This window comes from Apis laboriosa, unplaced genomic scaffold (assembly GCF_014066325.1).
Source record: "Apis laboriosa isolate Shangri-la unplaced genomic scaffold, ASM1406632v1 scaffold173_cov153, whole genome shotgun sequence".
NCBI lineage: Eukaryota > Metazoa > Arthropoda > Insecta > Hymenoptera > Apidae > Apis > Apis laboriosa.
Window position 1 is genome coordinate 574,422 of NW_025222150.1, and position 14,213 is coordinate 588,634.

The 14,213-nt window shown below is 21.2% G+C and overlaps 2 protein-coding genes across 2 annotated transcripts; one reads left to right on the top strand and one right to left on the bottom strand.

The window, feature by feature from the left end:
- The first annotated feature begins 6,218 nt into the window (after nucleotides 1-6,218).
- LOC122711592 (kinesin-like protein KIF3A) lies at nucleotides 6,219-9,753 on the top strand. Its single transcript, XM_043930519.1, has 9 exons — nucleotides 6,219-6,508; nucleotides 6,717-7,135; nucleotides 7,235-7,425; nucleotides 7,630-7,769; nucleotides 7,845-8,042; nucleotides 8,129-8,520; nucleotides 8,597-9,014; nucleotides 9,087-9,212; nucleotides 9,294-9,753. Exons 1-9 carry the CDS (start codon nucleotides 6,494-6,496, stop codon nucleotides 9,429-9,431), a joined length of 2,037 nt encoding a protein of 678 aa, XP_043786454.1. The 5' UTR covers nucleotides 6,219-6,493; the 3' UTR covers nucleotides 9,432-9,753.
- Nucleotides 9,754-10,654: 901 nt separating this feature from the next.
- LOC122711601 (lysosomal Pro-X carboxypeptidase) lies at nucleotides 10,655-13,279 on the bottom strand. The gene is made up of 7 exons (XM_043930547.1): nucleotides 13,052-13,279; nucleotides 12,579-12,719; nucleotides 12,058-12,338; nucleotides 11,839-11,996; nucleotides 11,583-11,755; nucleotides 11,124-11,473; nucleotides 10,655-10,926 (listed from the first exon to the last, which is right to left on the bottom strand). Exons 1-7 carry the CDS (start codon nucleotides 13,217-13,219, stop codon nucleotides 10,719-10,721), a joined length of 1,479 nt encoding a protein of 492 aa, XP_043786482.1. The 5' UTR covers nucleotides 13,220-13,279; the 3' UTR covers nucleotides 10,655-10,718.
- Between the last annotated feature and the right edge of the window lie 934 nt (nucleotides 13,280-14,213).

Sequence of the window (14,213 nt, forward strand, 5' to 3'; positions counted from 1 at the left end):
CTTAATCTTCTCTATTCTCTATTCTTTTTACCCTTTTTTTTTATCTCGTCTTCCTTTCTTACACACCTGTATTATTTACTCCTTTTGACTTTTGATTCCCCCTCCCCTCCTCCTTTTTTCTAATTTTCTCTTACATATCCCTTTTATATACAGTTTTTCTTTTTCTCTTTCTCTTCATTTTTCCAGTTCGATACTGTTCTATTTCTTCTTCACATTGTATCATTTTTTTATTTTTATTTTCACTGACATGTAGATTTTTTTTTTATTTCTCTTCTTGATATGAAGAAACAATGAAAAAAATAGAGAAGAATTTCAATATAATCAAACCAGTATAATATACAACTCATATGTTTTGTTAATTTTACTTTTACTTTTGTTAATTTTACTTTTATCTATTTTATCACTGTTCTAGTTTATTGATAGAAATCTATTTTATAATAAAATCATCTTCTAGATATTTATTTATTTTTTTAAAATTTCCAATAAAAATAAAAAGAAAATTGTAATTAAGTGTCATTACTTTTTTTCAATAATGATTAATCAAAATTTTGATTATAAAGAATTAAATGCGTACTATGAATATTTTTAAACGCTTCTGGAAAAAAAGAAAGAAATTACGAGTAATATTTACTTTAATCATTAGTCTTTTCTGAAAAATGTAGAGCATTTATTCATAGTAAAAAGATATATGTGTAATAAATTTTGATAAAATAATTCATTTTCACGTGATATATAATATGATAAAAAAAATATGATAATAAAAGAGATATAATTATACATGTGTTTATAATCCAATGATAAAAGGATTATAAAGCTAAGTCTAATTTGAAATAAATGGTTTTCCGATAAAATGTCTTTTTTATATTCTCTTATACTGCTTTAAATATTATTCAAATATTGAATAACAATAATTTGAAGAAAATCATAATATAAATTTAAAAATCATCTTAGTTAAAATTATCGTTCTATGTCAGAATTATTAATTATTTATATTACATTAATTATATTTATATGATAATATAATTTCCAAAATTATAATATATTATAATATCAATTTAAAATAATATACGCATTTATTCTATTATTCATTAAATTTTGATTTTATTAATCATTTTACTAATCAATCAAATTGATCATATTCAAAAACACGAATTTTTACTATATCCATTTAATTCATATTTTCTCATTCGAAATGAAATCTATTTCTTTGTCAATTTTAAATATATGTGTAAAAAAAAAAAAAAAAAATGAAACTAAATCAAAAAAAAATATTTCGTTTCACATTCGATGAGCACATATTATTGACTACGTATATATCTTCGTTAAAAAACCGATGATCACACCTCTTGTTTATATATCGAACTAGCAAGATCGATATCTCGCCGAAGCGAATAAAGTTCCTTACCTACTGCCTATACGTTCTAATGGCTTTACATCGCTGTAACACTGGTAATCTAGCAGCCAGTAGCGTGCGTGCAACGAAGTTCACCGTCTTCTCTCGTAACCCTGCGTAGAGCATATTGCTCTCGCATGCAGAGAATGCATTGTTACGGTCGTCAGCTGCTGTTTCTCTTCAAACGGGTATATTCTTTCTAGGTGGGGATATGCATCGAGGTTCATGCAGGGGTACGATATACCGAGGGGGAACCACTAGGGTGTAGGGAGGGGAATGTGTTCGCTATTGTTCGTATACTGAATATACATGCAATTCTCACTCGATGATTGTCTCCGTAAATTGGATGTTCGTCATTTATTAACTTATGTATAAAACATTAGTTAAAAGAAACATTTTTTTTTTTTTCGATACAACTCATTGATTTTTTCGTTCTGTTTATACGTATAATTTATATATAACATTTATTTCCATTCTTCTAATTAATTACTTCTTCAATGTAATTAATTTCATTAACGAACTTTATGTTATACATCGTATTCTACAATATGTGAAATTAAAATCTATTTATTTTGTAATGATTTAATATTAATATTGATGTAGCATGAAAGATTTATCTCAAGTCATTAACTCATAACGAAAATGTTCACCCTCGCGGAAGTGAAATTTAGCATCGAGGAAGCTAAATTGTTTGATATTGAATAATTTTTATAATAAAGAAAATATAAAAATGAGAAAAGCAACAGTATTGGCAATCAAAATAGCTTTTATCACATTGATTATAAATTAAATTAATTACATGTAGAAAACAAATATATATATAAGTAGAATTTAATAATAAATTAAAAAAATTTTTAAAAATGTTTAATTAAATGGATTACACAGTAAAAAGCATTTTATTATATATTTAAGATATATATATTTAATATAAAATTATTTTTTGTTATTTTTTTAAAAAAGTTTATTGTATTCCTAAATTTTTAAATTTTCATTCAAACATATAACATATTTAATGTAATATTTTTGAATTCATTTCTTCTCATTTTTTTTTTAATTGAATTTCATTTAGTAGAAAAATTATTTAATATAATATTTTATTTAATATAATAATATGCGATATAACAAATTTTAATAATTAATTGCGTTTCATAAAAAATCAAAATTTAATTATAGATAAAATACAAAATAGATACAAAGTTTTCGTTATTTTGTATTCAATAGTTAATTAAAACATTATCATTAACTATCTCATTAATTATATGAATTTTAGAAATGCTTTAGAAAAATTATAAATAGAGAAAAAATAAATTCGATAAATTTTCGATAGTTTAATTTTTCTAAAAAATGTTTCAAAATTTCTTCTTATTTTTTTTTATTATTAAAACAAGTTTATTTAAATCCCATCTTTGTCGCTGAATTATATATACATTAAAACATTACCAATATAATACTATATAAGAAAATATATCAAAATATATTATATTTTATAAAATATCTTTAGCTATTGTAGAAATATAAAACCGAAAATATAATATCTATATTTTTTACATTAAGGATTAAGACAAATATATATATAGTTTTGAAAAAGAAATGATAAAAGTGTGTTTAATTGACATATCATACATTTATGTACCATGTGATCACGTGTCAAAATCAAGTATAAACAAAGAGAGCAAATTGTAGAAAAAGGATAGCTATAGGGAAAAATATGAAAATCAGTACCATCTTTAGAGTGCCGCAAATTAAACTATATAAAAAAAAGGAAAGTAAATATTAGAAAAGGATAAAGATAAAATAAGAATTAATTAGCAGCGTCATCTCTTGAATACTGAAGACATTTCTTAAAAACAGGATAAGGTAGGAACAAAATTGAATATCAACGCCATCTCTTGAATATAAAAGAAAATATTTTCAAGATTTAAAATTCATAAAAAAGAGATGGCGCTGATATTCAATTCCGTCTCTACTTTATCTTTTTTAACAATGTTTCTAGTATTCAAAAGATGGCGTTGATATTCAATTCTATTCTACCTTATCCTTTTGAGAGATGCCTTTAGTATTCAAGAGATGGCGCTGTTAATCAATTCTTATCTATCTATCTTTTTTTAATATTCACTTTCCTTTTCTTTATATAGTTTAATTTACGGCACTCTAGAGATGGCGTTGATTTTCATATTTTTCATTGTCTATCCTTTTTCTATTACTTGCTATCTTTGTTCACATTTGATCATGACGTAATCACAAGAAGTATCTTTAGCATTCTAGAGATGGCGCTGATTTTCATATTTTTTTCCCTATTTCTATCCTTTTTTCATTATTTTTTCTACTTATCTTCTATATTTGTAAAATTTATGCTCTAAAAAAGACGGATTAGATATGTGATTAACTTTATTATGTTGTTGTTATATTTTATATATATATTATCTCGTTTGTTTAATCTATTGATTAAAAACAATATATTATATTAATAGTTTATTCTTATCCAATTTTTATATATTGTAAGTATATATATTTTATATGTGTTTATTATTAATTATAATATTAATTATAATATACATAAGTTATATAATAAATTATATAAATACTTACATAAACTTTTTTTTTATATATTGCAAGAAATCTATATAATTTGATATATAAATTATATAGATTTCATATAAATTATTTTTTTATATGTTTTAAAGGTTTCATATAATTTTACATATATTTTATTCACAAATATATGTACATATTATTTATATATATATATATATATATATATTTTTTTTTTTTTATATTTTTATATTATATATATAATTATATATATTTATATAATTATAAAATATTTTTTATATCTTTTTGTATATTTTTCTACAGATCTTAAAATCATACCAGCATAAAAGAATAAATTTAGAAATGTCATATAGTATTTTTCATAATTAATAGAATAATAATAGAATTAAATAAAATAACAAAAAATGATGAAAGTTTTTGCTAATGGGCCTGCTTAAAGATATAATATTTAAAGGTAAATATAAAACAGGTAAGTAGAATTACTGTCAGAAAAAATTTCATATACTATTTCTTTTATAATTATATTCTTGTTCAAAAAAAAAAAAATCGTACATTTAGGCAATAATCTTCATTGACAAAAAATTTTAATCTTAATTAAAAGAATATAATTCGATACACGAAATTATTTTAGAGATTGAAAAACAAAAAATTTCTATTTTAATTTCAATTTTATGTTAGAAAAATATAATTTGAAAGAAAATAATACGCGAAATTTTTTTGGAAATTTCAAGACAACAAATTTTGACCAAATTTTTTTTGGCTTTATATTAGGAGAATATAATTGGACAAGAAGTAATATGCGAAATTTTTCGAGTATTTTTAAAATGAAGAATTTTATGGAATTTTATATATTTATCTGCGAAATGCTTACTATTGTTATATTTACCTGTTGCAGATATTCTTTGGGATTCAGAAAATTCATTTTTTCAATATTTTTTTTTGAATTTTTATCTTTAAAAAATCTTAAAAGAAATACTTATTTTTTATGTATTTTTCATAAGAGCTGTTGTTTTAATATATTAAATATTTTTTTATAATTTTTTTAATTCTAAAAAATTGAGAAATATACTGTATGTATCATATAACTTTGTAATTATAATCTTTTTTGTTTTTCATTTAAAAAGTTTAAAATAAAAATGAAATTGTTTAAAGTGGATTTTGATTATTAATTGATTATTAATTTTTTCGTGCATATAAAAGATTTTTGCTAATTTTATTTTATTATTATAGAATTATATTATTTTTATTGTGTTAGTCAATATATTTCGCAGTTCTTTATAAAAAAAACTATACAATTTATTTGTTATAAGTAGTTTAGTATTTTTTTATGTGAAATTATTAATTATTATTGTGATTAATATGTATCTATTATTTATTTATTTATAATGTATAAAAAAATATAAAATTCTATTAAAAAATAATTTTTATATGATTTCTATGCATTCACCTACGAAAATATAAATAATGTCAAAAAATATTTGAAATCATTTATTGAAATCATTTTACTTTTATCTCAAATACTTTTCGCAATGGACAAAAGTAACGTAAATTAAAATAATATATGAACTGAAATATTATATAAAATAGATATATAATATATAAAAATACATAACAAATTACAAATGCTGATATCGTTAATAATACAAGCAAGTAATTAATATTCGTTAAAATAAATAATTCATTTTATTGTTAATAACTAGAAAAAATAATAAAAAAGTTTGAGATTTCAATATCAATACAAGCAATCAATACAATTTTAAAATATGTTTAAGATATGCTATTACTAGAAAAAGATCATAAATTTATTTTTGCTATAATCTGTAACAAAAAAAATGATGATAGTTAAACAGTTCGTATTTTATTGTATATATATATATATATATATATATATACAATAGCTTATAAGTATTCAAATATGAAAATTGAAAATCTTGATTTTAATAAAAATTTATAATGTATAATTGATTGAGCAATTCTTTTTACAAATTAAATTCATTCTCGATGTTTTAATTTTCTTTCATGTTTTGAATATAATTTTGCTGAGAAATATTTTTAATACAGCATAATAAAGTACTAAAATCTAATGTTTTATATATTTAATATTTTTCATTTCATTTTCATTCATTTTATAATAGAAATTCATAAAAAATATATAAATCTATTTAGTTTGTAGTCTCTTTTATATCTAGTTTGTGGTTGAATGATATGATTTATAGAAATTATTCTCTGTTAAAAAAATATAATTTTATAGTTTTCTATCTTTACATATTAATAATAAATACACATATAAAAATATTTTCAATTCATTTATATAATTTTTGAAGAATTAAAGAATAATAATTGATGAATTATTGAATTTCTAACTTCATGGATTGTAAATGATGTGATTTTGTACCTATCTTCATGTGATACAATCATACAAATCGATCCATTTGTTTACGGAGGTCGTCTGCTAGTCCATTACGTTTTATTAAAACATTGTTTTGAGATTAAATAATATGCTCTAAATCGTATGTTTATGTGACTTTAAAAGAAAATAAAGCTGCAATGCCGGGGACTGAAGTTAGTATTTTTTATATATTGTAAAAATGTGAATTTTATACGAAAGATATTAAATATTTGTTTGACAGTTCTATCTGTCAAATCGAATTATTATCATAATTATAATAATAATTAGAATAATTAAAAAAAATATTAGTAATGATTTGAACTTATCTACATTTCCTTTTTATTCTTTATATTATATAATTTTTTAATTATCTTTATGTAGGATAGTACAACAGAACTCGGAGAAATAGAAAATGTCAGAGTTGTGGTCCGTGTTCGACCTTTAAATGGAAAGGAGTTGGACGGGCATTGTAAGAACATAGTATGTGTGGATACCATAAATAGTGAAATAACAGTTGAGAATCCCAATGCTGCACAAGGAGAACCACCAAAAGTTTTTTCTTTTGATGCTGTTTTTGATACTGATTCAACTCAAGTTGATATTTACAATGAAACTGCAAGACCTATTGTGGATAAAGTTCTTCAAGGATACAATGGAACTATATTTGCATATGGACAAACAGGCACTGGTAAAACATATACCATGTCAGGTGCAAAAACATCTCCACAACTTAGAGGTATTATTCCTAATACCTTTGCACATATTTTTGGACATATAGCTAAAGCTCATGATAATCAAAAGTGAGTATTTTTTATGAAGTAGATTAAAATTTTATAAGAGTTCAATTTTTTATTTAAAAATTCAATAAATTAAATATTTAAAGAAATAATATTTTACAGATTTCTTGTGCGTGCAACATATTTAGAAATTTATAATGAAGAAGTTAGAGATTTATTAGGTAAAGATCAAAATACAAGATTAGAAGTAAAGGAAAGACCTGACATTGGAGTATTTGTAAAAGATCTTAGTGGCTATGTTGTCAATAATGCTGATGATTTAGATCGAATAATGTCTCTTGGTAATAAAAATCGTAAGTATTTTTATTATTAAATTATGAGTAAAAATAAAAAAAAAAATATCTTGTATATTAATTTTATAATATTATAATTTGAATTTTAATATAAATTATATTTCATAATGAAAGTAACTGTATTTGTTATATTGTGACATATTATTGTGAATAATAATAAACAAAATAATATAATAAAATATATAATATTTGTATGATTCATAGGTGTTGTTGGAGCTACTGCAATGAATGTATCAAGTTCAAGATCTCATGCAATATTTACAATCACTGTTGAATCTAGTCAACTTGGAGAGGATGGTGAACAACATGTTAAAATGGGAAAACTTCATTTAGTTGATTTAGCTGTATGAAATTCTTATAATTATTACATTAGCTTTTTACTTAAAATGAACTTATTAATTTATGATATGATATTTTAGGGGTCAGAAAGACAAAGTAAAACAAAAGCTTCTGGGGTTCGTTTAAGAGAAGCAACAAAAATTAATTTATCACTTTCAACACTAGGTAATGTAATATCTGCATTAGTTGATGGTCAGAGTTCACATGTGCCTTATAGGAATTCCAAACTAACAAGATTATTACAAGATTCTTTGGGTGGAAATTCAAAAACTTTAATGGTAATGTTAATTTTATTTCTTTCTAAATATATTATTCACAATATAGTTATTTTAATTATTTAAATTTATTTATTATTTAAATTTAGTGTGCAAATGTAAGTCCAGCAGATATAAACTATGATGAAACTATCAGCACACTTCGTTACGCAAATCGTGCTAAAAATATTAAAAATAGAGCAAGAATTAATGAAGATCCAAAAGATGCTTTACTTCGACAATTTCAAGTTGAAATTGAACAATTACGTAAACAATTGGAAGAAAATGGTGCTGAAATCTCAGAATCTGAAGATGAATCTGAAGATTCTGAAGAAACAGGAGAAGCTAGACATGAAAAAAAAGCACGACGTAGAAGAAGTCAAATATTAACAATGGAAGAATTAGAAGATAGAGATATAGATTCTAATGAAAAAATTGACAAAGCTGAAAGAGAAGATAAAAGTCCTGATGATAAAGATGTTATTGAATTAAAAAGAACTCAGTAAGTTTTTAAAAAATTAATTAACAAATATGATAAGATTATAATATTTTAAGATTACAAAGACTAATCATTTTAGGAGTGAGAAAGAAGCATTAAGAGAGAAAATGCAAAATTTACAAAACAAGATTTTAGTTGGTGGTGAGAATTTGTTAGAAAAAGCAGAAGCTCAAGAACAATTATTGGCTGCTGCAGCAATTGAACTTGAACAACGTAAAAGTAGAGAAGAACAATTAAAAAAAGCTATTGAAGCAAAAGAAGCTGAACGAATTGATATAGAAGAAAAATATTCTTCTTTGCAAGAAGAAGCTGCAGGAAAAACTAAAAAATTAGCTCGAGTACACACAATGTTAATGTCTGTTAAAGCAGAATTATCTGATTTACAGCAAGAACATCAAAGGGAAATGGAAGGACTTTTAGAAGGTGTTAGAGGTATTGGGCGAGAGTTACAACTTCAAGAGTTAATAGTAAACAGTTATATTCCTGTTCAATATCAGGTATGTATGACATTTACAAAATTTTATAAATATCTATATATTAAAAATTTCATTTATCAATTTTTTTTCTAGACAATGATTGAAAGATATGTTCATTGGAATGAAGATATTGGAGAATGGCAATTAAAATGTGTAGCATATACAGGAAACAATATGCGAAAAGCACAAGCTACACCACCAATAGGAAGTAATAAAGATGTATGTATTCATTTTTTCAAATTAATATCTATGTTTTTTCAGAATAAAATTTGTAATATTTATAATAATTTTTATTTATAGCAAATTCAACCTGACATGTCAAATATATATCTCTCTTATAATAATGGAATCGACAATACTTTCGTACAACCAAAAAAAATACGAGGTAGATCTGGGGTTCCAAGGCCAACTACAGCACATAGACGTACACCACATTAAAATTATTTAAATTATAAGACGATAAAAATATTTATATTTCACTAAGTACCTTTTTTAGCACTTTTTTAAAGACATTATTCTAATTTATTTTTGTTTATATGATATATATATGATGAGGAAATCAGTATTTTCTGTAATTATACATTTATTTCTACTTTGAATCAGGTTTGTTCTAACTTATTTTAAATACTGCATAACAGCAAAGATATAGGAGATATAATAAACAATAGGACAATATCTAATTAACAAAAACAATTTAAAAACTACAATTTCTGTGTTATATGACATATAATTTAAAACTAAATAATATAAACGAACTATTTAATTTTTACTAGTTTATATAAACTGTTAACAAATATAATAACAAAAATTAGAACTATATTCGATAAAATTTAAAATTATTTCAACTCAGGTAATTTTTTTCATATATTATATTATAAATGAAAAACTATAAAAGTAAATTTTATGTTTCATATGTTTAAATTTTCCTGTGATGTTCATGGAATACTAAATGAAAAATTTTATTCAATAATGAATATAAACTATCATAGAAAATACGTTTTCATATTTAATAGCATGCAATATAAATTATTAAATAGATAATTAATTGGTATAAAGATAGAAAAGAAAATATGTGCTGTACCTGTGTGATAAGAAATAAAATGTTTTACTCGATATAGGAATATAGAGATAAAAAAACAAAAATGCAATCTTTATCAAAAGTTTAGTAATCTTATGTCTTTTTACATTAGCATTTATGTATCTTTTGATAAAGACTAGATTTTGTAGCTTGATAACAATACTACAGTATTTCTATAATATTTTTTGTCAAAAAATTTTATGATAATTATTTGAAAGAAAAAAGAAAATAATTTGAATCTTGTTCTGCTTAATCATTTATGTTCATAAACTTAAAAAAAGAACATAAAGAAAGCACATCATTAAAATAGAATTTTAACTATATTTAGATTATTCTTTATTCGCTATTTATTATAATATTTTAATGTTGTGTCTGTGTGTGTTTTAAGTTTTTATTAAAACTCATACATTCTTTAAGTACTGTGATAATAAATTTCTTATACTCAATTCTGTTTACCTATTACTTACTATTAAGATATTAAATGTTTATAATTATTATTGTGTGTATGTTATGCTTTTTTATATATAATTTACGATATAAAAATAAATAATTATAAAGTATATATTTGGTTTTTCTTAATTCGTTTTTTTTAAATATATCTTTTATTGAATTTTTCTATCACAGTATTAATATAAATATTTTATTGATCACTTTCTCATTTCATGATACTCATTGATCCATTTTGTAATAAAAAAACGATGATATTTTCGTGCTAAAACAACACTGAATGGATCATTAGGATTGCTACTCCTTAAATCAAGATGATGAGCACTTTCTGGAATTATTATTGCTATTGCAGAAGAAGATAAGTTTCGTAATACTCCACCACTAGACCATGGATCCATTAAACCATTACTAAATAACATATCAAAAATATATATAATAAATATAAATAAGATATATATAAATATATATAAACAAAAGATTATAATATGATTAATAATTATATAATTTATACTAATATTTATTTATTTAATCTATATACTAATATTATTAAATTCGAATTTTTGGTTTCAATTTAATCAAATTTAATATTATTTGATAATATATACCTGAAAACAATATTTGTTGCAGTTGATAAATCTTTACATCCATATTCTTTACATATTAAGTTTGGCTGTGGTTTTACTGAATATTGTTTTATGCAATCATTACTATATTCATCCAAATTCCAAGTATGAGGTTTAAACATATCATTTATTCCATCTGAACATATTGGCATCACCATTTCTGTACAAGCTTGAAAAGACCATCCTATAGCATCTAACTGAGGTGTAGAATTATTTAAATTTAAACACTTTGTTTCACTAGTATAATTAGTGAATATATTAATTGCATTTTTTATTGCTAATAATAATTCTATTCCTGTGAGTGATTCATTAGTTAAGTGTTTGCATACAGCCTATAATAGAAATAATATGAATTATAAATTATTATGAATTATAAAATATAATAAATATATTGATTGGATTAGAAGAATTATATTGAATTATTTAAAAATTAATACTTACATTAATAGGATAAGCAGGTAATGGTGCCAAAAAATTAGCTTTATAAGGATAATTTACCATAGCAAGATTTGTATAAATATCTTGTAAATAAGATATTAATTGTTCAATATCATTTTCATTCTTTAAAGATTGACATAATTTCCAATTATCTGATAACCATTTTTTTCCTTCATCTATTAGAAAAATATAAAATATAAAAAATAAAGAATATTACATATCATAAATAAAATAATGTATGAATAAAAAATTTTATTACTAGTTGATGTTATATTAATAATAGTATTCCATGATTTACGAATAAGTTTTGGACAATTTGAATGAGCTTTTTTAAAATCTGAAGTAACTATACGTAGAAAACTTTCACATTCTGTGACTCCAGTAAACTGTAATATTGGAGCTGAAGATGCAATTGCTCTATAATATAAAATTTATATTTATATCGTAAATTATTTCTAGATAATACTATTTTACTAACCCTTGTACAATATGAGGATATTTTATGCGTATCCATGCACTAAGCATACCGCCATATGAACCACCAAAAACTATTATAGGACTATTTTTATATTTTGGTTTAGATTTTAAATATTGAATCAAATCAACATAATCTGCAAGAGCTTGTTGAGATGTTAAATATCCTAAATGATTTAAATCTGCATATGATTTATTATTATAAGGCATAGATTCTCCATAGTAACGATGTTCAGCAAAAACTAACAAAGCTTCAAATTCTGGGGCTATATCCCACATAAAACCCTATAAAATAATGATTAAATTAAAATTTGAAATTAAAGAATTATTATTATATTATACAATATTATATGAAATTATTATAATAGATAGAATAATAGATAAAATAATATAATATATTAATATAGAATTAATATAAAATTAATAGAAAATATAATATAATAGATATAAAATAAAAAGAATAAAATAATTTATATTTATAAAATATATTAAATTGCATTATTTTTTTTTATTAATTGTACTTACTGTATTTTGAGCAAAAGTTTCTATATTACCTTCATTTCCAGTATAAAAGAAAATTGGTGCATTATTTGTTTTTTGCCAAGTACCATTTATAAGATATCGTAATTTAAATATATTTGATACTGAAAAACTAAAGTGGTCTACCTGTAATTTTTAATTTTACTTTTATTCTAAAAAGATATATATATAATTATTATATGTAATTAAACATATATACACATATAAACATAATAAAATATAATATATATAATTTGATCATATATACAATTATATCAAATTTTAATATTCAGAAATTTCTTCTATAACAATTAATAAATACATTATATATGTACATATAAATACATATATAATATATATGTATATAAATGTATAAATGTAAATAAATATAATAAATATGTATATGAAATATATAATTATTCATAGTCTATATTACTTATTAAGATTTTTGCATTAAATTTACTGTAATAATCACATACTGGCATATCAATCGTCTTAATCTCATATCTGTATTTCGCGCTATGTAATTCATTTTGAATATACAATGACTTTTGATAGTTTCCATAAAATTTATTTAAAAAAATATGTTGTAACGTAGATTGCCATAATGTAATAAAAAATAACAATAAAATATTGAATAGCTCCATTATAATGTCTTTAATGAATTCCAAATTCTAACTGATGAATAATATAAGTATATAACTTAAATATGTTAACTTGTGATGACTAATAACAACATATTTGGTATATACATGGTGTATCAAAAGTTTATATAATATTTATATTATATATTATACATATAATGTAAAAATAATATTTAAATAGAAAATAATTTTAATATTACTTTTATATTAAAATTTGATAAATAATTTAATATATTTTATAACTAAAATTATAAATACATACATATAAACGTACATATATATTTTATATGATTGAAAATGATGTTTTATATAAATTAATATTTAAAATAAATAAGATAAAAATATTAATAGATGAAAAAATAATTTTATTTTATCATTAAATTTTCTCTTTTTTTAATATATAGTAAATGCACATTAATATCATCTATATATATATATGAATATATATTTATATATGAATTTTACAAATATATTCATTGTATATCGTATATATATATTCGTATATTCGTATATAATATTAATAATAAACTTAGATTGTTAAATTGAAATTATTTTTTTTATAACTGAAAAGATAATATTAATAACTAATAAAAATATTTAAAAAAATATATATATATATATATGCAAATATTTGATTGAATTTTTTATAAAAATTAAAAGAATGACAGCAGATCAAAATAAGAAATAGTATGAATGAATAGTAAGAATAAGAAATGGTATAAACTATAAAAGATGAAAAAATATAATATATTTTGTTTTTAATAAGATAAAATCATCAATTTAATTCAATTTATTAAATTAAATTCAAAATTTGATTTATTAACATTAAAACAGCTTGTTTATATAAACATTTGAATATTATTAATATTTTTTTATAAAATGTACAAAATGTATATTTAAATCGAATTGTATGAATTTGAATAAATTTGATATTCTTGATGAATAAAATAAATATGAATAGTATAAAAGAAATACATGTATCACGCGATTTTTGATT

What these genes read in the sequence shown, in the direction of transcription:
- LOC122711592 (XM_043930519.1), top strand. An exon ending in ATATTCCTGTTCAATATCAG is followed by an intron (nt 9,015 to 9,086) that starts GTATGTATGACA and finishes TTTTTTTTCTAG; the next exon opens with ACAATGATTGAAAGATATGT. An exon ending in CAATAGGAAGTAATAAAGAT is followed by an intron (nt 9,213 to 9,293) that starts GTATGTATTCAT and finishes TTTTATTTATAG; the next exon opens with CAAATTCAACCTGACATGTC.
- LOC122711601 (XM_043930547.1), bottom strand. Translation starts at nt 13,219, where the DNA reads ATGGAGCTATTCAATATTTTATTGTTATTTTTTATTACATTATGGCAA. An exon ending in TATTAATATAACATCAACTA is followed by an intron (nt 11,756 to 11,838) that starts GTAATAAAATTT and finishes TTTTTCTAATAG; the next exon opens with ATGAAGGAAAAAAATGGTTA. An exon ending in GCAACAAATATTGTTTTCAG is followed by an intron (nt 10,927 to 11,123) that starts GTATATATTATC and finishes TATGTTATTTAG; the next exon opens with TAATGGTTTAATGGATCCAT.